Here is a 25,699-nt window from a genome sequence, read left to right as displayed (position 1 = left end):
GTTTCACTGAGTCATCTAACTGACATTACTGTTTCTCGCAGTGTATCGCCTAGAGTTTGAAAGTGCGGCAAGCGAGGTCGTGAGTTGTCTGCCTGCAGTTTGGTAGAATTGCCAGTCGTATTGGGATTAGCATCCCCAAAGACTCGACCTCGACTCGCTCCCAAAACTGGCAACTGTCTGGGCCGCCGTCTAACCCACCTGGCTCATAAACTCACACACAGACACACACTCACAGAGTCGCTCACGCATACCGTTGCAGACGAAAGGACACGCACACACAGACAGAGGCACAGACACAGACACAGACACGGGCACAAGGACGCATTAGCTGGCGGCCTAATCCCGACGTCGTTGCCATTGCCAAAGCACTTCAAAAGCAAAAGCAAAGGCAATGGCAAGGACAGGGAGCTGAGAACTGGGAACTGAGAGCTGGGAATACAGGAACAAAAACAAAAGCTTAAGGAGCAGGAAACTCGAAACGTGAAACTTCTCTTCATTTGTGTCTGATGGGATTAGGGCTAAAGCCAGATAAAGGGATAAGGGATTCCCAAATAATGTCGTGCCCTCGGCTCAAGCAACTCGGGCTGAAACTCGAAAGTTTTTGGCGCCAAGTTTGCATGCAAAGCAGGCAGTCGAAAGAGATGGCAACATGCGGATAGAGAGAGAGGGGGAGAGAGAGAGAGTCGGAGAAGGAGGGCTATACGTTCTCTACCCTTTTTCGGCTGGATGTTCGTTCACCGGGTTCAGGAGGCTTAGGTCGCAGGATAAGTCGCAAACTTGATGCTTTCGCCTAATGTCCTTGGGTGGTGGTGGCTCCTGCTTTTGCTCCTACTCCTGCTCCTTTTTGACGATGATGATGATGATGATTTTGTTTTCGCTTGTGGATTATGAGACGCCCAGTTGCATTCGCATTAGTTGCTCTCGCTCGCCTGCTGATTTTCCTAATTCCCCTAATACCCTTTATGTTATGCTATGTATGTGTGCATGTGTATGTCTATGTGAAAATAGAGTTAAAGTGGAATATTGAATGTGTGCCACAGAGTGGGTGAAATTCAATATGAAGTGACAGGAAATAAACGGTTTAGCAGCGGCATTAATTGGCACTCTGACTCTGGCATTCGTTTCGAGTCTATTGGGTTGCCAGTTCAGCCTGTGTGGCAAAAGGATCTTAAGAAAGTGTGTATGTCCTTCAAGCGAAGGGCTTATGGCAAATCCCAATTGCAGCTGTTCTGTACGGACCAAAATGGAAAATTACAGAATCTTATAATATTCATAATCGAACCCCTTTGGCCAGGCCTGGTCCTTGACTAATTACAAATGCGCTCCCAGCATAATCCCACTTGTGTATTAATAGATACACGCACTCCCACTTCCACTTCCACTCCCACCACATATATTTACTCGCACAAAAGCGCTCAAAGTTAATGCTGGTGATTTATACTTGCAGTTCCTGCCACTGCCACAGCCAATGCCACTGCTGCTGTATAATACGTACTTCTGTTTTGATAATCACACGGCACACAGGTAGTATATATTCGATTATAAACCGAAAACGCACTGGGAGCCTTAAGCGGCTCGAATCGAGCTTCAAGCTGCTCCACTGACGTTGCACGTTGCCGTTTGCGAGTTGCAAGTTGCAAGTTGCACGTTGCTGGTAAGTAATGGGTAGTGGGTAGTGGGTAGTGGCAAGTGGGCGCTCGGGCTCATCTCCCGGCGTTGTGGTGGCAGCTCCGCTCCGAGTGCTCGATTCGTTCACCTCTGCCAACATTTAAATCCTTAAAATTTGTAGTTCCCTTTGTGTGAGGGATAAAGGGACTAACTGAAGCTGGAGCTGCAGAAAATCTTTTTCCGCATTGTACAAAAAATGGAAGATATACGAGTATACCATATAATTTAATTTAATATTATGCTTACAAATTGTAATATATAAATATGTCTTTAATTAAATATATATATTCATTTCCAAAAACTTCTGTAACTTCACTCGATTCTATTTCGTTTTGTTGAGCTTACTATCACCCAAGTTAAATGTATCCCAAAGATACACGGTCTGCATTTTGCAGTGCACTCGATGATGGTGGCTTAACTCAATCAGCATCACCTGCAGCACCTGCCTTTAGCTCCTGGCGATGTCCTGGCTAAATGTATTCCAATGCGTGTGTGTATGTGTGTGTTTGTGTTTATGTGTGGCTGGTTGGCAACAACCGGCTTTTATTCTGCCACTGTTGTTGTTGTTGTTGTTCTTGCCGCACGGGCCAATCCCTTTTTGCTTATAATTTGGAAACGTTGCCTCCTGTTGCGTTTGGCATTTATTCGAATTTGTATCTCAATCTGAGGCTGTATCTGTATAAGCATCTGCATCTATGCTCAATGCGCTAGCACACATATGCTCGAATGGGGCTTGGGCTTTAGAAAGGTGATTGGGGCATTGCAGATTGGAAATGGGCAGTGGGCAGTGGGCAGTGGGTTTTTGGGCACCGGCTTAGGTGAGTGGTATCATTCAGCTCCGCACTGGCCACTGTGCATAACGCTTAACACTTAAGCTCCTACCGCTCAACCACCGCCTCCCCCCACATCCCTCGCAACCGGTGGGATCCCCCAGCGGATCCATCGGCCCAGGGCTTAGCCACTCCTCTCACAGGTGAGAGTCAGGCGATTGGGGCGAATGAGGAGTCGTAGCTAGTTTTGCGTGTGATTGCGAAACCGGCTGCTCCTACTGCCGCTTTGAGTTGAGTTCAGTATCTCTTATCCTGCAGCAGGAGCTGTGCAATGCTTTTGTGTCGCCTGATTACCAGTAGCACTCGGCAACCGGAGTAAATGGAGATGGAGCTGGAGCTGTAGCTGCAGCTAAAACTGGAGCCGGAGCTTGAGCTCGAGCTATTTGCTCGGCAAAGTTACTGACCGGCTTTGCCGACACTTGTGCGTCCATCAGGGCTTATCGGGTGCTCTGCCGTCCAGCCCACAGCTCCACAGCTCCACAGCCCACCAACCACCATCCACCACCTCATTATACAATCCCGCCTCATGACATCTGCATAATAGCCGATCGAATGGGTGCCGCCTTTTTTTTGAATCCTTGAGCGCGCGCTTATGTCCACAGGACGCTCATAGTCCTGTATGCATGGTGCCGCCTGGCTTATGACACATGCATATGCGGATGTGGATGCAGCTCCTGCTGCCGCCGGTGCTCCACTTTTGGTGGCAAAATGCAACAATGATTCAATAGCAGGGTCAAGTGGGTGGGGCTGGTTCGTTTTTCCGAATGCGTTGATCCACAAACGTGTCGTTAACTAAGGCGCAGTGATTTTCAATTGCAGAACGCGCCGCACCGCATGGGTGTATGTGTTTGCATAGGCTTATAGGTGCCAACAGTGTGGCATTTGCAGGACCAACGGGGGCAGGGAGGGAGCTGGTGGGCGGTGGCACGACGTGCATATTGACAAGTGCAGCCGGGTGGGGATTTATTAAGGCTAACGTATGAAAATGTTGCATACTAAACTCTGCATAAATCGAAACGAAACGCAGCAGAGACAGCAGCGACAGCAGAGACAGCCGAGAATCCCGAAAACAGGATCATAAAAATAGCCCCGAAATGGAAAAGCCCAGCTGCCGCATAGGCGGTGGGTGGTGAGTGGTGGGTGGTGTGGCAGGATAAATATCGTGTTGCATCGCTGAGCAGCTTAGGCGCAATAAACACGCACATACACATACACATACACATACTACACACATTCGCATTCAGAAATGTGCACAACAAAACGCATCCGAAACAAAACAGATTTACATATGAACCCACACTGCAGCTGTTCGAAAATGTTGGAAATGGCAATGTTAAATGACAATAATAACAAAAACAGCAATGGCAATGCCAAATGACGGCAACAATAAGCAAACAAAAAGTGTATGGATGGTCGTTGGATTCAGCATCCATGGGATACCGTCCCCATCTTCACCTCGTTTTGTTGTGCAAATCCTCAAAATATGCTACAAAGCACATTACACAGATACGCATCCACACACACACACACATAGAATTACACAACAACAGGATTCACAGATTCACAGCAACAAAATTCAAATCAAATCCTCTCTCTCTGTTGCAGTTGGCAGTTGGTTTAAGTTTTGGCGAACATCGTTTCTTCCCAAAGGCTTAAAGTATCCGGTATCCCAAAATATTAACAGTCATATTTATCGCTAAAGTCAATTGTTTGCCCAACTATTTGCAAGAACGAAGCCACAATTTGGTCCTCACATAGCCACCAGCCACCAGCCACCAGCAACCAGCAACCAGCAACCAACAACCAGCCACCTGTTGATCTCCATGGCACACGTGCTTCCACATCCTGCCAGATTGCGTATACGCAGTGAGTGCCCGAGAGACGAGCGACTGAAGCCATAACAAACAAAAGCAAGGCACGCTTCCTGGCATCCTACTGCATCCTCCTTCGGCGATTCACTCCACAAGTGGGTGCTCACTTAGCACCCACCGAGCTACACAGCCACCCACCCACCCAGTGAAACCGCCCACTTTCTAAGCCAGAAGCGAATGTTTGCTCGCACACACACACAGACATGCCGTAGAAGCACACAGATACACATCCGTACACAAAATAAACGTTATGAATGCTTCATATGCTTAATCCAGGGGATTTCGATCCATATACGAGTGTTGTGCGTCTGTGTCTATGTCTCTATGTCTGTTTCTCTATCTGTTTCTCTATCTGTAAATGTGTTTGCGTGTGTGGCTGAATGAAGCGAAGGAAATGATATCGTTGGTATGCAAAAGGCTTCACAGTTTCCATTTATATCCGGCAGATACTCGATGTATGCATCCGCAACGAGGTGGCACACAGGTTCACTTCTGGCCAGGGCTAAACTATTGATGAACCAAACAAGATTACCATGGCCATTGCTCAAGGAAAGCATCGTACATATGCACATACATATGTATGTATGTATCCATGTGCGTGTGCTTCCACTGAGTCCACTGAGTTTCTGTGGGATACGTGCTTAATGCCTTGTGAGCAAATCAAATGAACTTTTCATGGATTAGGCCGGCTGTGTTGGGGCAGTGGAAATCCCTGGCCATTTCCATTTGCCATCAACCAGCAGTCAGCAGCAGCTGGCCTGATTAAAGTTGCATCTTTAAAGGGGAAGGTGAGTTTTCCTGACTTTTCCCGCCCGCCTGTTTTTCAACTGCCCCACACACACACACAGACTCTTTAATTACACACATAATCACGAACGGGATTATGAATAATACTAAATTCTATTATTTACACAGCACGATGATTACGAATTTGAGATTTTGAAAACATATTCTATCTAAACTTTAAGGTAAAAGCGTTAACATTTCGGATTATCTTGTTTCCTGACTTTAATAATCCACTATTGATTTGTAAGACCCAATTATTAAGCTATAGTCTAGAAGTATTACTTTTAGCTAAATGTGTTTAATATATCCCTATTTGATTAAGAACGTATGTAACATCACACTTAAACCAGCCTTCACCTTAAAACTAAGTAAGTGACTAAATATATATGAAGCTGCCTTTACTCACGATTCACTTTGCTGACGTCGAACTCCCGTCGCGAGTCCAAGGCCGGATGGCTGAGTAGCTTCTCCTGCTGCTGCGCCTGCTGGACGCCCACGGCCATTCCAAGGGCGGCTGGTGGCAGGCAGGATATGCTGCCCCGCTCCGCGCGCTCCTCCCTCTCCCTCTCCCGCTCCCGCTCCCTTTCCCGATCGCTCTTGGGGGTGGCATTCTGACTAGATGAGGCTGTGGATGTGGAGAGCGCCTGTCCTTCGGAATTCGTTGGGGGATGGGCAGTGGGTGGTGTGCCCTCGGAGGATCTGCGTCCAGCCAGCTCGCCACCACCCACACCAGCGCCTGCCTGCTGCGCTTGCTGCTGCTGCTGATGATGATGATGATGTTGCTGCTGCTGCTGCTGTTGATGGTGTTGTTGCTGTTGCTGCTGATGATGATGCTGCTGCTGTTGCATCTGCAGCTGCGTGAGCTTCTCCTGCACACCCTGCAACGAGGAGCGGCGGTGCTGATCCTCGCCAGCCACGCCCGCGCCCACACCCACCACACTGTGTGGCGGCGAGAGGGAGTGCTCCTTCTTGACGGCCAGATCCGCCAGGCTGGCAGCGGCGGAGCCGGAAGCGGTGGAGGAGGAGGCATTCGGGGATTTGGCATTGGCCGCGGCCACAACGGCGGCCGCGTTGGCAGCTCTGGTTAAGGCCAAGGCCTGGCTCTGAAAAGAAAATGAAGTGATGAAAGGGGGGAGAAAACACAATGAGTAACTTATAGTCAGAGATTTTCCATTTGTTGCTTGTTTGCCCGGCTAAATGATCCGGTGAAATTTCCAGTGCCAGTCCGAAATAGAAAACAACCCAAATTCGCTTTATTGATTAAGTCAACAATGGCCCTGAGAATCGGCATCTCAGCCCTGACAGGCGTTGATTTCTATTGATTTGTGAGCCAACAGCCAGCCTGTGTTTGCTTTCTATAATTTAGCAAGTAATTTGCTGCACAAATCGTGGCGAATCACGAAATTGTCTTTAATGACGCGCAGATCTCCGACTCGAGATCGTTGTCGAAGCGTAACTAAATTAATGTGGCTCTCGTCTTCAGTCCATTAAAGAGCAGAAAGCTCTTTCACATACTGAAAGAAGACGCGGCCCGCGTCCACGTCGTACCCAAAGCCCAAGTCCAAGTCCAAGTCGAAGTCGAAGTCGAAGTCGAAGTCCGAGCCCCCACAAAGCGGCAATTGATGATGGAATCAGAGACTCGGACTCGATCCCAAAGTCAGTGAAATCAGAGATGGCACTCTGAGCCCTTGCCGAGTGGTGACCGAATTCCAAATTGGTCAGTTAGAGATCTTTAATTCGCTTTGCATCGATTGCAAGCGTTAGAAACTGATGTACTAATCCAACATGAAACACATCTGGTATAGACACTATATGTAAATTGTGTGCTTAAATAGATATATATAAGTTCCCCAGAACTAAGTAGTGATCCAAAACTCAGCTGTCTGCTTACTTTCCCACTAGCCATCCCGATTTGAAACCAATAATTATAGCGTCTCGCTGTGGCTACCGTTTTTACCGTTTATGCCGGCTGGGCACGCATGGAATTCCAGCAGCTTCTAAGTCGCAGGGATTCCGACCCGTCGGTTTTTTTTTTTTTTTTGGTACCGTTCCGTGCGTGCGGATTGGCAAAAAATTATGGCATTGGCATTCGCGTTGGCTTTTCGGCTCTTTGGCTTTTTAGCTCTGTGGCTTTTTGGCGCTGATCGTGCGGATAAACTTAAATCGAAGCCGAGGCATTGGGGGACTCTGATCCCGGCCAGGTCGATCGTCGCCCCTGGCTAGTTTGTCAAATGAGGGCATAAAAACAGCGGCAGCCCAAGCAGATCCTTTTCGAAAACATGTTCGGAAACTTAATGAAGGGCAGAGGGATTGGACTCCAGCCAGAAGATGGTGCAGTAGCTGGAGCTGATGCTGATGCGGATGCTGATGCGGCGTCTCTGCTTTCCACAGTAGCCGCATCGAGTTAGCGATCAGCGACAAGCAGCAATCGATCTTGTGTTATAATCATCGCCAGCTCCCCACCTCTTCCTCTTGGCCATCAGCGGCGATTTAGGCCCGCAAAAATTCATTTACGCTTTAATCAATTTCATTCACTATGCACAGGCAGCCGACGATGCAGTGGAAGTGGGGAGTGCAGAGAAAGAAATTAATTATTTCCATACTAACATACAATGCCTTCAATCTTTAGTAGCAGATATCCTACAGCTTAGAAGCAATTTGCCAAAGATCCTTAAGCACATACAACTGCATATCTCTGACTGATTATGGGCCAAAAGTTTCTTTCAGTGCCGTGGAGTATGGAAAGAAACCCGCAGACAGAGCAATTTTCGCCTAAGGCCTCTGGGCCAACAATTTCAGCTTACATTGATCTCGTCTTGTCCCGATTCCGCTGCCCGTCCTCCTTTGGCCCTTCCGCTGAGTGGCTACTACTTGGCTTCTGTTCCTGGCCACATGTCAAGAAATTGACGAAAATTCGATCAAAATTTTAATTGATCGCCCTGCAGTGATTTGGGTTCCCGAAAAATTGATCTACCCATGCCGCGCACATCGTACATATAAATGTATATATGTATATTCTTCGCGCTCGCACTTGCCGTAATTTTCGGTTGAGATCGACGGACGACCGACTCGTGTTGTGATTATGTTAATAGAGGTGCTGCCCCCCGGATTCCTGTGCTGCCCTGCGTCCCCATCCCCATCCCTTCCAGGATTCCTGTTTCCGCATCCCGCCCGAGGGGGAGGACGGCGCTCACCTCTGCCGGAAACTGCAGTGCCAGCGGGCACAAATTGCGAAATAATCAAACATTTCGAGGGCTGCCACCAAATGCATGGCATTAAGCCCGATCGAAGAATGCCAGAAGTTACGGATCAGGCCACAGAATGAGTCATCATCGAGTGGCATCGATTTCGAAGGCAAATCTATACTCGTTATAAGTTCTCTATGCTACTTATATTTCAAACCAGAAAGTGGCCCCAAGTAATCCCTTATGATCGCACCACAATGTCTTCCATCCGCTTATTAATAGCTATCCAAGTCATTAATCATTCCGGCTCGCTCCTGATCTTCCAGCCGATCATCCTCGCTGAATGCTACCAATCAAGTGGCCCCTTTTCTTTCCTTTCCTTGTGGCCCAACCATCGGGCTGAGCATTTTAATATTAACCTGTCAAAGGCCATAATTGACAACGATTAACTTTGTCTTTTGTCTCGCGAAAATTTACATTTTTATGGTTCAATAAAATAAATCAAAGAGGGGGAAAAAACCCGAATATGAGAAGAGGCAGCCACAGCCACAGCCAAGAAGAAACCCCAAGCACAGTGGCAGCGGAAAGTAATTGCAGCACATAATAATCTCGCATTTAATAATCCTCATTAAAGCGCAAAATCACGTCGGTACGCTGGAGAACAAGAACAAGCACAAGAGGAGCGGCCAATCGACTGGCCTGATGGACAGTTTACACTAACAAATATCACCACCTTGACGAACGGAGGGGAGACCACAAGGGCTCTGCAAACTCGGATCTGCACAAAATTAGAGGCCCAACATTGGACGTGTTTTTTCCACTCCTTTCTTTTGCTACCCTCTCGAAATTCCAGAACAAGCAGAGGGCTTCTGTTTCGGAACCCGAAAGTATGCACGGGGCCCCCAAAAAAGGGAGGAGGATCTGGAGAGGATCGGGTTGGGCGAGGTTGGGCAAGGAGGAGGCAATGCGCATCAATCGATGATATGATGAGCTGACGTTTCGGGTTGACGTTTGCTTGTCGTCAATACGTCGCCTAATAACACGTCGCAACAGGTAGTCCCCGAACATCAAGCATCATCGTACGGACAGTCAGACGGACAAGCGGACATACGGACGGACAGAGGGACAGACGGACAGTCAGGGATTCTGATTGCGATACAGATACAGATGGGGCTGATGAAGCTGATGGAGCTGGAGATGAAACTGCTGGCCGAGAAAGGAGTCTCGCTTTTCGGGGGCTTGATGGAATTTCATCAATTGCATGAAAAATATGAAATTAGTTTGGACTCAGTTTTGGTCCCAAGGAAAGCACAGGGCGACCAAAAACCGAAAAACCCCATTCCATTCCAGTACCTGGCCACTGGCCACTGGCTACTGGCTACTGGATTTTTAATGTGTTTTAATCATCGACAGCAGATACTCCTTGCTGGCTAAATTGTTTTTGCTCCTCTGATCCTGCCACTGATGTATGGCACATTCCACTCGGGCTATAAATCGTGGTTGCGCCTGGCACCATGGCGCTGTCTTGTCCTTGGCCAAATATAATATCATTTGATTCCTCAGCCAGGCATTAATTGTTTTTGCTGCGAGTGCTGCGTGATGGGAATAACTGATCAACTGGAGGATGGATAGGGTTAGGGATAGCGATCGAAATCGGAATTGGGATCGGGCTGATCAACTGATTGCTGGTGAGAATGAGCTGAAAATACTTGTCCCGTATTCGATGGGAATTTTGGAGCAGCTGTGGATAAGCTCCTCTATCTTCGGTCTCTTGTCAAACCCCTTGTTCTTGTCATGTTCTCTGTCAGTTTGCTTAGCCAACACACGCATTCTGTAAGTGTTGATCACTTGAGGTAGTGAGCACACTGATTGGGGATCTCTTTTCTGTGATCTTAATCGTTGGAGAACAGAAACTGAGGACCGCCGGCTTATACACTCAGAAAGAAGCTATGTAACAAAATGGTAACTATTTATGATCGTTGGTTGAAGAATATGAATCTGTTTCTAGTAATTGGTTTTATACACTTTGGTTAGTAAGGCAATTTCCCAAACTTTTTGACTAGGTGTATAGTATATTTTCCTTCAAGTGCACCCGCAGATTGACATTCCCCACCGTCTGAGATTATGTCCAACTGGTCTGTCTTCTTTTTTGCTTATCGGGAGGAGCCTCGCTGCCATACGAGACATTACCATTTCCATTGGCCGAGACTCTGGGTTTTTTTCTGGCCGTACGATTGGGTGTTTGGCAGCGTTTTTATGCTCTTTTCTGGGGCCGGGCCCCTGTTATTAATTATCATCGTCAGCGGGAGGCGATCAGCAGCGAACAGAGATTCACATTTCGCATTTCGCATTTGGCGTTTCGTGTTCGGCAAATTCCCTAGCGAGGGAACTGAATGCGATCATTCGGAATTCGGCGCGTAGAAATATCATTTTCGTGTCTCTGCGCTTTGTGATTTCTCTGGTTTTGGTTTTGGGTTTTGGGTTTTGTTTTTGGTTTTGGCTTCGCGTCTTTTTGCTCTTCGTAATTTGTATGAGATTTTTGAAATTTTCGCTGACTTTTGCCATTTATGTGTGTCCCTGCTGTCTGCCCGCATGCCTTGTGTCCTTAACGAAATTGTGATTAAGTGTTTCAATATCGAAGTGACGAAAGGCAGCAGAGAGGCAGACATGGCCAGCTACCATCTCAACGATGGCGAACATCGTTGCGACGTGCAAAATAATTAAAAATCAGCGAACGTTTTGCCAAGGAGTCCCCCTCCCCCTTTTTGGCCCCCCTTACAGTCTTAACCCTCTTTGCCCACTGGCAAGATCGACGCCCGCATCGAGTTGGCGAGTGCGAAAAAACGCCATTTAAAGATGCCACAAAGCCGCAGATAAGCAGAGACAAAGTGGGAAAGGGACGGCTGGCTCGATGACTGGATGGTTGGATGGTTGGATGGCCCAAACCGGTTGACAAAATACGCCGGACTTGGTATGCGATCAGTTTGAGCGATAGCCAGATCCAGACTGAGACTCAACTTCAGCACAGCCAAGCCGAAGCCGAGATCGCGAAAGAATTTCTGTCCAAATTACGAGACTGGCAACAGCTACCCAGCTACGCGGACATTTAATTATATTTCATTTCATTTCATTTTATTTTAGTGCCTCGCGGAGGGCTTTTTCGGTAATGCTCGCTGCACTCAACGCATTAATGATGACTTTGCCCTGAATTGCACAGGCCCACACTCAATAATAACAATAATCATAAAGGGGAGAAGCTGATGCAGCAAAAGGCAAAGGCAAAGGCAAATCGCCAATTGGCAATGGGCAATGGCATGTACGAGCCATCGCGCGGAGCAGGTCCATGTCCATATCGTCCACGTCCATGTCCATGTCTCCATGCCTTGATTATGCGCGCGTTCCTTCCAGATCCTCCAACCTGCAGCCTGCAACCTCCTCTCACTCCTCGTCCGCCCCGCAAGGTTCTCATTATTTCTACTCGTCCAACATCAATTTGAGATCATTGCTACTGGTGGTGCTACTGGAGGTACTGGTGGCACTGGTGGCACGGCTACTGGGGAATCGAGAGGCCGAACCTCAAGTAAACTGGTAGTGCAACTGCTACTGGGGAGAGAAGGTGTCGAGTGCTTGAAATGTTTTAAATACAAAAATTAATAAAGCTCTCTCGTGCTCACAATGTGTGTTGGCATTTTCCATTCTTTCAATTACCTGCCCTGAGTATTTCTCCCCCCCTTTCACCCACCAGGTGAGCTGGGCAAATTATTAACTTAACACTTGATGCCCACTTATATTGAACGGCAAGGGAATAAAAAGCAGCAGTATTTATCGGCTTTTAGTGTAGATTATAAGTGTGCAATCTAATTGTTAGCGGCGGAAAATGTATCATTGTAATGGGTTTTCAAATATGTATTTTCAAAATTCCTTCAAGCCAAAAAGTACTTTCCCAATCGAATTACATTTCGATAGGCATCTTGAGCACAGGCAATGTCCATGAATACATCAACTTGGAATGTGTTTAAGCCAGCGCTTCTCGTTAATCCTTTAATTGCAGTGGGAAGCACCTTAACTACCTGCCTGTTCACAAAGTTGGCATTATAGTTGGCCCAAGTTGGCCAATAGCCCAAGGTGGTGGATAATTTCAATGTGTCATTTACCATCGATCAAGTAACAGCTGACAAAGTTCCTGGAGGACCAAAAACAGTTAACGGAAGAGTAAACTGCAATGACAACCCCGCGTTTAATTCCTTCTGTTTTTTCTCTCCCCCTCCATTTTTTCTGACAACATCCTGGGCTATGTAGGTGCCCTTGCCAATGCCAAATGCCGGGTTCCGAATGCCAAATTACAATTTCAAGTTCAACATGCCGGGGCGGCATAATTTCCTCGATGCCAGCCCCTTTTTCCTTTACCTTTTCCCTGCGGCTGGAAAAACTCGTTCATGTGTGACCTGGCTATCATCCTCTCGCTCACTCGATGCTAACTGTTTCTCATGATCCTTTGTTTGCGCCCCTTTGAGTCCGTGTTGCGCTTGAGGAATTCCTTGCTCAACAAATTATTACCTACACATATGTCTGTGTACTCTACTGTATGTGTGGGTCACTCCAATTATAAGTCAATTAAATAGGTTAAAAGTTAGAAGTAAAAAAGGAAGAGGAAGCGCATTTAGGGGACACAATTTTGTCACGGCCAAATGAGCAGGAGTTAATTTATGGTCAAGCAGTTCAGCGTTTGCAGTAGGAAGAGGATCGTCGTATTTGGGTTTCATTCCCTGCACAGTTTATGCAATCAATCGCCTGATACTGGGCCAAATATGTTTTATTTATCAATCAATAAAACAACGCCATGCCAACGCCAATGCCGAGATTCATGCAAATTCTAAACTGATTCTCGCGGACAATTGCCCCATTGATCAATCATTTAAGCGACCAAGAGCAAAGCAATCAAGTGATCTGTGAGCCTAATCGACACCGAAAGAAACCGATGGATGCACAGCAGCATCGGCAGCATGGGTAGAAGCCATCAAGTGGCAGCAAACGATTTTAATTCAATCGCACCAATTAGGCCAGAGGCGCCCCCAAAACGTATTTGCCACCGATGCCGATGCCGATCCCGCCATATGCTATATGTATGCCACAAGCTCAATTAACCGAACTATCTGTAGATGTAAATAATCGCACTGCGGCTTGACAATTTGCGTCACAATGCGACGCGGCATGTGGTTTGGGTTTGGGAGCCACTGGATGGATGGAGCTCGAGCCAAGGAATGCTCGAAAGCAAAGTTCAACATTTCGTTCGCTTCGCTCACTAATCTGTCGGGGTCAATCGATGTTAAGTAGAATCACGAATACCAAATTAATTGATGCCGTTGATATGTGGCTGCTACCAGTGTTCGAATGCCTTCCAGAGCTACCAGACCTACCAGAGCTCCCAGCTCCAAGAAGAACTCTCTCCCCGATGATCCATCCCATTCCATTCAACTTTTAGAAGGGTGATGATGATGGGAGCTACCGATCGCGAGATGTGTGTCAATCTGAGTGAGTGCGGCTCACAAACTCGCATACGCGTCCACTTCTAGCGAGTGTCAAATGGGTAAATAATACTCGGTTCATGTTTTGAATTAATTTTAATTGAGATTCATTTGTAAGCAATCAGTTAGATTGTTCAGTTCAGCTCTGCCAGCTTACAGATTCTGCGCACAAGACAATCGCGCACGTATACGTATGTATCTTATGATGAGATTTCGTCGATTCAGATACAGATACAGATACTTTCGACGTGTTGTCAGCAAGGTAACTAAGCTTAAGTTGAATTTGTAGTGATTTTTCATAATTCCTATCAGCTAATTGGTACTTATGGCGAACATAATCCGTTGAGATCAATTTACTGCTTGGCTATTTCAGATTTTGCCAGCCAATTAAACATTAGGAACACCCCTAAACGCTCCCGCACTAAACGCTGAACTAAATGCTGTCTATCGCTTGATGGTTGTAATTAATAAGACACGCCAGCAATCATAATTGAAAACATGTCTCTTAGCGCCGAAAGCCTCGTAACAGCAACACGTTGCAAGTTGCTGCGGGCACCACGAATGATGGGGCAGCCGAGGGACGAGGGGGTGCTTAAATGGGAATGGGGACCCAGACCTCTGTGCCTATATCAAACAATCTTAAACTTAACAAGCCACAGAACACAAAACACTCCCCCTATTTGTGGCCAGCCCATCGCCCGGCCACCTTATCCCCCCGCTCCACTCCACTCATCGTGCCCCATCGACAATTGTTTGACTTTGCAGCAATGTTGCAAGCTGCAAACTGCACTGGTGTCATGCGTGCGTGTGTGTATGTGTGTCTATTAGCAAAGACAGCTAGGAAAATACCAGTTGCCGTGGCAAGTTGCCACTTGCTGATGTTGCCAGTTGCCAGTAGCCGTGCTGCAGGTTGCAGGTTGCGGGTTGCACGTTGCACGTGAGACGAGGCGAAGATAAACAACTACTGCGGCCGGAACGTGCGGCCAGCCAAATGCAATTAAGCTAAAAATGTGAAAAATATCCCCCAGCGTTACTCCAGCAAAAGTGGATGGATAGACACATCCACACAGTCTGGGAGATGCGGCAGCCATGTCTGCGCCTGGAAATGCTAGACCCTCGATAAATAAAAATGTAAATTATGTCTGCTCCGCTCTGCTCTGCTTTAAATTGATAAAACTGGCGCATCTGGGGCGGAGTTGCATCGGAAATGGGGGAGGTCGTACACAATATAGACTTTTAATTGGCCTAAGTGAAATTGATTTTACAAACAAGCTGCAGATCCGTGATCAAACCAGTTTCTAATCCCTAAACTCGATTCGAAAAGGATTCTCTAATCCTCGGGATAAACAAGCAGAGAGAATGATGAACAACAGAACCCTAGGTACACACATTTCAATTGCCCAATTTGGACAGCTGTGCGCCGAGGCAGAACCGAGCAGGACCTTCTCGATTCTCGATCAGCAGCAGGATCCAGCGATATCCTGTAACTGCAGTTGCGTCGGCGTTTGCTTTGACATTTGGCCCAGTGCATGTGGCTGGCACCTTGAGGGATCCTGTAAGCGAGGGAAGAACAGGAAGCGGCCTGGGCAGATAGCCGAGAGCCCTACTTAGATAACAATTGCAGAAAGTGCATTCGCAATGTAAGTGCAGCTGAGGCGCACTCAGTTATTCGAGTGGAAAAGGATGCCCCTGGTTATGTGTGTCAAGGGCAGGCGCCAAGGAAGCGTTCAAGAAGCACCAAAACTTGAGGGGCGCAAGCCAGTGTCCAGAAGACCATCCATCCACAGCTGTCGCGAAGCATCGAGTCGGGGTCACACCCACCGCCACAGGACAATCAGTAATAAAAACGGAGTGAACGGCGAAAACGGAGCGACCAACGAAAGGGAAATGCGACAGAAAACCGCAAGCCAAATTGACCGGAAGCTCTTATTAATTTGCTATTAGCCATAGACAGACAGGAAGTTAACTTAATTTGTGTGGCTTTGGCCTAAACAGACTGGGCAGCCACCAAAAAAAAAAAATGAGAATAAATGTAGCCGCACTCACAACTCAGAGCAGACAGTGGCTAGAAAACAAAACCGTTTCTAAACAGGATGTGAGCAGGACATGTGAGCTTCAAACGGAGCAGCAGTGCAGTGGAGTGGCAGAAATGCAAGTGAGCTTTTACCGTTAGCGGTAACGAAGCCTGATTAGATCAGTGAGGACAAAGGACAAAGGATACAGTACACAGGAGCAGGGATATGCGGCTCAGACATCGCCCCATCGGGGTCAATTAAAATGTTTGCTCCAATTGCGTTAGGTCACTTTCTGTCTCTCCCGCTTTCACTTTTAAGCGATATCCAGATGCAGGGATGCAGCTAAAGAACCCCCAGACTTGAGATCCAAAGTGCGCGATATATTATGGCACGGGAATGAAAAGAACAAAAGTCGTTAATGATAAGAGACCAAATGACGTACAGCCCCTCATTTTTTCGCTCTTTTTCAAACGGGGGGGAAACCGATTAGGCATTCAGAAACACAGACACACACAAGATTCACCTTGGACTCGAGTGGAAGTATTCCCGTTTTTATTGCCACATCGAGACAGGAAGCACTCGGCATCGGCACACAATGCATTGGGGGAAGACCTCTAGACAATTGCCGTTCCACAAATGAGGTGCGAGCTCTCGATGGCGAGATTATCATATCAGGGCACACATCGGATGTGGAGAGCCCTCGCCCTGCAGCACCCTCATTCAGTATAGGAAACAGCAGTGTCCTACTTCTTCGAGTCCTGTCACTGCTCCTGCTGCTGCTGCTCCTGCTTCAGATCCAGATCCAGAAAGTGAAACCTGAGGTCTGACAGGAAGCCGGCAGATGAGCGTGTGCCAACTGCATTCCGGTTTTCACATGCAGCACGTGCTATTTACAAAAAAGCTGGGTAAGCAGCCCCACCAGAACCTCTCGCCAAAAGATACATTTTTATAAAGTTAACTATGAGTTTCAGGCGAAAAACGTATAAATAAATAGCTATAGCTTTCCTAACCCTGTTTCAATCCCTTTAATTTAACTGAACAAAATCAACACAATATTTAAAGTTCTGGGGCAATAAAATAAGTCAAACATCCTGATGCCATAAACGCAGTGCAAGGGCTGATGATTTTTTCCGCACTTCTCCGGCAATTGCGAATAATGATTTTACGCATCCGTTGACAGTTCTGCGGCAGGCGCAAACTTTTGTTTGGCCTGATCGGCTTAATTATTCGTAGACAAATGGCTCTTGCCATTCAGGGAGTCAAACGTAAAAAAGTCAATTAAAGAGCGGTGGGGGGGGGAGCTAATGCCGCGGGGGGGGGTGGGGTATAGCGGCGTAGGATATGGCCAACTGTCGGCGGACACGCGCCACCATGGAGTTGCAATTTCCGAGTTATGCGTGCGAAAATGTGGCATGGCCAAGTGGAAACTCTGAGCGGCAAGTGGCAAGTGGCAAGTGGCAAATGGCAAACGGGAAAGCAGACGATGGCGAATGGAAAATGCGGCACCTTGCTCCGTCTGGCGTCGCTTTTAATGCTTTTCTTGGTGTGAATTAATTTTATTGCCTAATTGTCTCTCCACGCCACATGTTGAAACTATTAAGCGCATTTTAAACAGGCCCAACTATGTAAGTTTATGCGTCCTCCTTCTTGTGGGGATACGCCCCCTTTTTTTTTTAAGGCCCTAACGCTTCGATTTTACGATTGCGTTTGCTGGGTAATGTGTTTTCCGAATATATTTACCGCTCGCCAAACAGTTTTTGGCGACAGTTCTGCTCTAAACGCTGGAATATGTCTTTATTTTTAAGCGGAAAACGTTTTCCGTGCCCGAAAATCGGCAAACAGGAAATGCTGTAAGTATTTCATAGAATTTTTAAGGAAAATTCTGAAAGGTGTTTCTAAGCAAAAATGTAGGCTATTGCTTAAAGGAACTTTGAAATGGTTTTACACTTCCTCTTTTTGAAAACTATATCAATAAAAGCCTCATCCTTATGACCAGATAGGTAGCTAAACTATAAATTGCTAAAATTGCTATATTTAAGTTACATATCAGTATGGACTGATTTCGTATTCAGCCACTTAGATTGCAATCTTGGGACTCCCGTTTACTTTTCGTTAATTAGTTGCAGTAGATACAGTTTGTATCCAACAGATACGTATCTCTCGCATCGCCTGGCCGTCGTTTCAGCTGTTCCCAGCTGATGGCAATGTTGTCTAGGACAAGTAAGTCACCCTCACCTGTTTGCATTGCCATAGCTACGGGGATCTGGTACCTCAGTACCTCATTTTTCCTATGGCCAGTTTGTCGTTTCCCTCGCCCAGAATGTTTCTTTATATATTTTTTGTTTTTTCTACTTTTATTAATTGCACGTGGGGGGGACCTTTGGTGGTTGTCTTCTAGTTTTTTCCCACTTGTTCCTATTCTCCCTTCCAGTTCCTTCCCTTTTGACCGGTAGTGCTGTTTTCGCTTTTTTTTTTCTCTCTTTATAAATATATATACATACATATATACTTTTTTGACTTTCCTCATCGCGTTTTTCCTTAGCGCTTCCCGCTCATTTTATTTTTTTTATGTTTTTGCTTCCTTGGCACAATGGGCTGACCCACACAAACACACGCACATCTGATCACTTCCCCGTCGGCGTTCGCTTAGCACGATTCCGCTTCCGGTTCCCTACTTTTGCCAGGTTCTCTGTGCCCTGTTCTCTGTTCTCCAACGTTTTTTAAGGCCTCCCGATCCTGCAATCGAGTGACACAATTTCTGTTTTATCATCTGCCCGAGAACGCTTCCTCTGGCCATTGTCATTAGCCTCCTTTCTATACTCTATACTATATCTCTTAGCTACCTCTGATGATCGTGGCAATTAGGTGTGCTCCGGTGTGAGTTCTTGTGCGCTGGAAAGGCAAATCCATTGTTCGGCCAGGGCACAGCTCACATAAATTATGGGATAATCCGACATAAGCGTATTTCCATGATCTGCTCGAGGCCCTCGGGTTTACTGCCAACGACTGAATGAGTGAATGAGTGAATGTATGAATGAATGAATGAATGCACAACTGACTGAATGAGTGATTGAGTAACTGGTGACAACTTCCTGCATGCCCCACTCCCACTGATTAGTGTTTGGTGCAATTGCTGCCTCGTTGCGGCGTTGTAGATTAGCTGACACAGAATATCACATGGTAGTGGCCCCTCTTTTGGCCTGGATTAGGTTTGGCTAACACGCAAAGTTTAGCCAGGTTTAGATGTTTAGATGCATTGCATCCGGCGTGTGGGCAACAAAATACGATGACACCGATAAGCGGCTACCGCCGTCTGACATGCGAGCCACCCACTTTCCAGGTGATTTTCCACCTGCAACCGCTTTCAATTTGCACAGGAATTGATTTGTACTTCTTTCACCTTTTTTTTTTTTAAGGGGTTTAAAAGGTTGGGGGACTGGTGTCAAGCACGCAAGCGTTGCGATTTGGCATGGGGTCATCGCCAGTCGTCACTCGACTTTGACCCCCAAAAGATGCAGCTGCTGAAGTGGACACAAAGGGTGTGAATCAGCACGCCCTGCCCCCATTTGTGCTTCAAAATCAAATGTGAGATTGCCTTAATTGTGTGTCTAATCAATCAATTGCTATTTACTCAGCGCCGACTGGGAATTTTTTTGGGGGCGCTTCATTATATGATAGCACTGGGTATTTATCGAATTCGTTTCTCCTCGGACTTGCGGCGGTTATCTTCCCGAAACGGTCGCATAATTCCCAGATTAGATTAATACGGCGACACTCGATACATGTGTTCGCATAACGCTGGTCAGGCTTTGGCTTTCGGGTGCCAGGCAACGGAACTGAGACTGGAACTGGGACCCTTGGCCAGTTGAAAGGCCTCCCTCCGATAAAAGGCAAACACAGCAATTTACACATTTAGATATTAGCCATTAGCCAGAAGTAGGGCCAAAAAAGGGGGTAAGTGTGTGGTATGTGTGGCTGGAATTGATTAGATTTGGATAAAAGGCGGCTGGTGACCCATTGTATAGATTAAACTGGTTAATGATCGCCTTTATGACGCCGATTAAAAGTGGTCATACCATGTCATGTATGATTTCTCAGGCCGTAAGGAAGGAAGTCTTGAGGGGAATGGAGGGCAGCAGCTCCATTGATGCAGACTGATAAGTGGATTAGTTGATCACGGTAGCCAGGCAGGCGATCGCCAATAAATCCCTGGTAATTTGAATCGATCGGCGGGGCAGGTGGCATATTTTCCCGCACTCGCATTCGCATTCCGCTCTAATCCCCTGTAAGATGTCCACACACGCACACACACACCGGGCACTTCCTCTCGCCATTAGCCATCGCCCATTGCCCATCATGGAGCTGCCCATTGCCCACTGCCCACTGCCCATTAGCAGCAGGAGCTGGTGGTGGAGCTTGAGTTGGGGCAGATCTCCACTTCCTGGGGAGACCAAGTTGCGCGCACGATCGTCGTCGCTGTTAATGTGTGACTTTTGCTGTGTTTTTCAACGACATTAATTTTGTGTGTTGGATCTTAAGCCGGATTTAGTTAAGCAGCTCAGCGATCGGGCACTGAATGCGATTCCAGACGGAATGGGTATGGGTATGTGTATGTGTATGGGTGTGTGTATGGTCGCTCCAGCTTTGGTCACATTTTGTTGGGACCGCTTAGGAAATATAATCCCTTTTGTCGATGCCAGGCATGATCGCCGCTTATTTTACTCACTGTGCCGGCGATCACCTGTTTTTTTGGTTTCGGTTTTGGTTTTGGTAGTGGTAGCGTCTCGTCGCGGATCGCTCTTTATAATGTGTCGCACATTAGTTAGCAGTTAATACTTTAAATAAGACGAGGTTACCGACTCTTTGACACCGGGCTTCATAAAAAAAAAAAAAAAAATATATGCTCGGAAGCCGATTGTCGCTGTGACTTGTAGAAATCACCGGCTGCTGTGGCGGCTTATGATTTTCAACGGGGCGTATTAGTGATAACTAATAAATCTTCAGCAACGAAAATACCTTCATGTAAGTCCCACATCATCGTCATCGTGATCAGAACCAAAGTTTATAATCACTGAATTCCCTGCCTATATATACAAGTTTATATATATATATATGTACACATCCACATATTCATTTCATTTCCACTTGTCTCCAACCCACTTGTCATAATTCTCAAAACATTCGAAAATTTATGTCCGAACGAGCGCAGGAATACGGATTTGGGTTCATATATAAATAGTTGCAGAGGGGCTGAAAATTCAGAATTCAGAATTGTGAGTTCCGAATTGAGAAGTCGATCTCGTATATCTACGGGGAACAAGCTAAATCCACTAATTAAGAATGAAAAAGGTGACAATGGGGGAGAGGCAGCATTCATTCGGCAGAGATGATGACTTTTGAAATGCGTAAATTGTATAAAATTCGATTCTCTGGCCGTGTTTTGTCACTGGCTGTGCATTCCGATTAAGCTGAATGACAAATGCCCAAGCAAATACTCAAAGACGCACTCCTCCTCACTGCCGCCCTACAAATTAATTACCCAAAGTTGTCATTATCATTCGAACTTTTCCGTTTTTTCCATGTTTTTTTGTTGTTTTGTGTTCAGTTTTTTCCGTTTTTGTTCGTTCGGCTTGTATTTTTATCAGCTTTCGGTTCGCCTTAAGCTACAAAGCCTGAACCGCTTTTATCGCAATGTCTTACAAATCGTTTTATCAAGGTGTCATTAGCTATGAAAGAACAACAACAATAACAGTAACAACAATAACAATAACAACAACAAAAACCAAAAGGTGTTCTATGATAAGTGCAGAAAGGAAAACCTCGACAAGTCGAACACGTTTCGTTGATTATCTGAGGAGCCGTGGAGGAGGTGAGAGCTGCCCGGGCGGCGCCTTTGAAAGCGATTCCGAATGGGGAATCGAAACGGCGTAACATGAGCACCCCCAAAAAAAAACAAAATCAAAAAAAAAAGCGATCAGAAACTAGTGGGGAATTGATTTAAGGCCGCTCTACAAGTGCCAAATATCGCCATAATATCGAAACTGATGAAATAGAAATGCTATGACATCGTGTAATTAACTTAAAGTGTTTTCCCTGTACCAGAAGTAAATGGGTACTTGTCGCAGCTTTCAGCTTGATTGAAGCGAAACTCTCGCGCACTGCGGCCAACAATCGAAGTCGAGAGACACGCTCTGAATCTGTATCTTAAAGAGTATCCGTATCTGAATCTGTATCTGAAAATATATCTGAATCTTTATCTGAAAATGTATCTGAAACTGTATCTGAATTTGCATCTGTATCTGTATCTGAATCTGTATCTGAATCTGTATCTGGATCTGTATCTGAATCTGTATCTGAATTTGTATCTGAATCTGTATCTGAAAATGTATCTGAATCTAATTCTGAAACTGAATCTGAGGCCAAGTCCGGCGACTTATGATAATAATCATTATAAATTATTATAATCCAATCGGCTTTGAATAATTAATAAATACGTTTATATCGCCTATATGCGAACTCGGCGAAGGCGCATAATCGGCCCGTAAAAAGCCCCAAAGCCGCTCAACTGACAGCAGATCGCAAAAGCGGAGTGAGAGCCAAGAGTCGAGAGCCAAGAGCCCGTTGTCGAATGAATGCTAAAAATGTGTTACAATCAGGTAGCACTAGCAGCCAAGCGGCTAAAGAGATCAGGAGAAACTGTCAGAAGAATGGAACGAGGTGCTAGTTGGTAGTAGTAGTGGTAGTGGGATAGTGATAGTGGTGGACCCAAAACCCAAGGAAGAAAAGAAAGCCAGAAGTCAGGAGGCGGCGGCCACAACGACGACGACAACAACAGGGCCACAAAGATGACAAACAGTTTGGACATTTATGAGCGGCATTTAATGGACATTTGACTACCGGAATTTAACGAAACCGAAAACGTGGGAAGGCAAACGAGCAGGGTGGGGCGGGGGAGGGGGAGGGGTGCTGGAACCAAAGAAAGGGCAAAGAATGCATTTGATTGGAGCTGCGATTGGATGCGCAGCCGGATTAATCCCGATTACCATTAGTCTTGGGCAGCGAGATCGCTGGGGAAAACGAGGCAGAGGAAATGAAACGACATTTCGATGATCACGAACGCGGGGTGAGCAGGAAGCAGCGACGAAGAAGATTTCAATTAATAAATATTCCATTATCTGGAAGGCCTTAGGAGCCTTCCACCCCTTCCAGCCGCATAACACTTTCAGATTAGACAAAATCGAACCATTTATAATTTATAAGACGGCCTATCTGACTGCTCAAACTGCTCAAAAGGCAACCAGGTGATCTAACCGGGTGTGAAGAGACGGCATTATCTGTTCGCCGAGTTTCGGTATTCCGATATTACGCCCTTAGAAAAAGGCCGAAACAAAAATTATCACAACAATAAAGCTAAATGCTTTATAATTAGTTTTGCCAGGCCAACAAAAAAAAAAAAAAAGAAATAGAAACGGCTCACAGTCGCACAATATGATTTGCCATAGTTTTTTGAAAGAACTCACATTTATTTATGCCCCTCTTCTGACCATTCTGGTTTATTATCTGACTCCCAACCAACTTACGCCGTCTTATCTTAATCCCATTCACTAAGCATATGCGTCGACACATAAAACTGTCAAAAAATAATAAACGAAACGCAACGGTGGCAAAGCCGAAGTTTCAAATGCTCTAGCCTAGATCTCATTCCGATCTAATCAAAATAAAATATTTCAAAACTATTACATCATCGCATTTGTTATAATACAACTTTAAGGAAGTAAGATTATCAGAAATATGCTAAGAATTTGCACTTAGAGCCGTTTCAACAAAAGCAATCCCTAAGGATCTATTTATATGAAAGCAACGCAAGGTTCTACAAGTATGCTAATCTCAATCCATCTCTTAAAAAACCCAAATTATTCCCAGTGGCAAGGGTATGCGAAACCGCTCTAAGCTGTTTGCTTTCGATGTTTTCTAGATTTGGCCAGTACAATAACTCTTGTGGCATGATTTCGGCTTAAAAACAATGGCGTTAGGTCCCCAGCGAGATTGGGATTTGTTAAATATACAACATAGAGACGTTTTCGAAAACCGACTGGAAATGAAATCCATAAATTCTTGGATTAGTCACCCCCCGTTTTTTGGGCGTTTGGGTAACCGATTCCGAAGCGATATCAATGGGTTGAGTGGCAAAGGCAGAAGTCAGACCGCAGAGCCAGATAAATAATAATTACACTCACACAACATAATCAATTATGTCTGCTAATAAACCACACACACACACACACACACACAGGCACACTCGCAGGCACACACCCAGATATCTGGACATGTGTGTATGGGTGATCCCCTTGCCACTTTTTCCAGAGAGGGAGTTGGACTGGACTAATCACGCCAGCATGTTCATAATCAATTTTATCGCACTTATTTGGATTAATTGCGATATCAGTGACAGGGGCGCTCGATTCAGATAAAAAAAAAAACAGAAGAGTGGCGCACAACGATGACGAGACATGTACTCTATGAGGTGGGGGTGCTACAATCCCCACCCGTAAGCCCTATTCGATATCTAGGTTCGTCATCGCCTTATGCCGAAATTACCAGCGTTTGTCAAAATTACCGTCGGGATTATCTTATCTGTCTGGCAAAAGCTCTCTCTCTCACTCTCTACGAGAGCCCAGAACTCTGGAACTCAGCCCCAGTTTTGCGCTTGGGGATCGGCTTTACAATGCAATTAGTGGGCGCACAGCGAACGGAGAAAGGTAAACAGTTGGGCTGGGTGCGGGGGTAGTGGGGGGGGGTGGCTTATCGCAACAACGATCTCGAAAATCTCAGCCGATAAGGATTATCTTAATCTGCATAAATAGCGAAACGAGCGCATATCTACACGGCCCTTATCACCGCAGCTTGGCCATATGTCGTTTGGCCGATTTTGTTTGCGCCCAACTGATTCATTTTGGGTGGTAAAAGTGGGGGAAAGCCAGGGAAACTGACTAATGACTATGTGTGTGTGTGAGTGTGTGTGTGTGAGTGTGTGTGTGTGTGCATTGCCGTCGGCAAAGCGATCTCGCTGGCGATGATGAAATCTCACCGTATGACGATTTCTTTGGGATGCGTAAGATATCTGCTCAGATTAGGGGACTAAACTCACCTGCTGACCGGCATTGGCGGCCACCCAGGCCTCGGCAAAGGTTTCCATGGCGCTCTGGAAGTCCATCTCGCTGGCGATTCAAAGTTCTAATCACTGGAGTTCGCAGTTCACGTATTTCTTTTATGGCCTTCTGTTTAGATGCAGGCGCTTTGGCATTAATTGCAATTTGGATGGTTCGCTGTGATTTGTTTGATTGCAATTTGTCACCGCGATAAGGGGAGCTCGATTTTGATTTCGCATTCGATCGGGGTAGGTGGTGTATTTCTTGATTCGATTTGACTTGACTTGATTTGATTTGTTGTGTTGTGTTATGATTTTTCTATTTATATTTGTATTTTTTTTTTAAGTGGCGCGGATACGCAAATTAGACACAGGCACACACACGCGCGCAACCGCACACACGCTCAGGTGAAACGCGCGTTTCCTTTGTGGAACGGATTCGATGACGCTAGTTCCAGATGCTGCACTTCCAGTTGGTCCAGTGGCTCCTCTTGCTGTTGCTGCTGTTCTTGCTGCTGATGGGGGCGACGCGACATCATTAGTGCCATGAAATCGGGAGCTGATCGCGTCGCTGCGTCACCAGGATTGGCAGCGTATCGAATTTGGCGAATGCGGCAATCGCCGTAAATCCAGCCAACCGTTGAGGCGTTTTGGCGTTTAGCAGGCTGTCT

At 46.2% G+C, this 25,699-nt stretch overlaps 1 protein-coding gene across 1 annotated transcript in view; it reads right to left on the bottom strand.

The window, feature by feature from the left end:
- The window catches only part of LOC6531604, a 43,918-nt gene extending 18,752 nt beyond the window's left edge, over window positions 1-25,166 (bottom strand). Inside the window, exons 1-2 of the mRNA XM_002092365.4 lie at window positions 25,029-25,166; window positions 5,562-6,258 (exon numbers count right to left, since the gene is read on the bottom strand). Of these exons, the coding sequence (XP_002092401.1) occupies window positions 5,562-6,258; window positions 25,029-25,094 (763 nt within the window). The 5' untranslated portion in view covers window positions 25,095-25,166. The remainder of the gene's footprint in view (window positions 1-5,561; window positions 6,259-25,028) is intronic.
- Window positions 25,167-25,699: the final 533 nt, after the last annotated feature.

This window comes from Drosophila yakuba, chromosome 2R (genome assembly GCF_016746365.2).
Source record: "Drosophila yakuba strain Tai18E2 chromosome 2R, Prin_Dyak_Tai18E2_2.1, whole genome shotgun sequence".
Taxonomy (NCBI): domain Eukaryota; kingdom Metazoa; phylum Arthropoda; class Insecta; order Diptera; family Drosophilidae; genus Drosophila; species Drosophila yakuba.
This window is presented reverse-complemented; position numbering and strand designations above follow the sequence as displayed.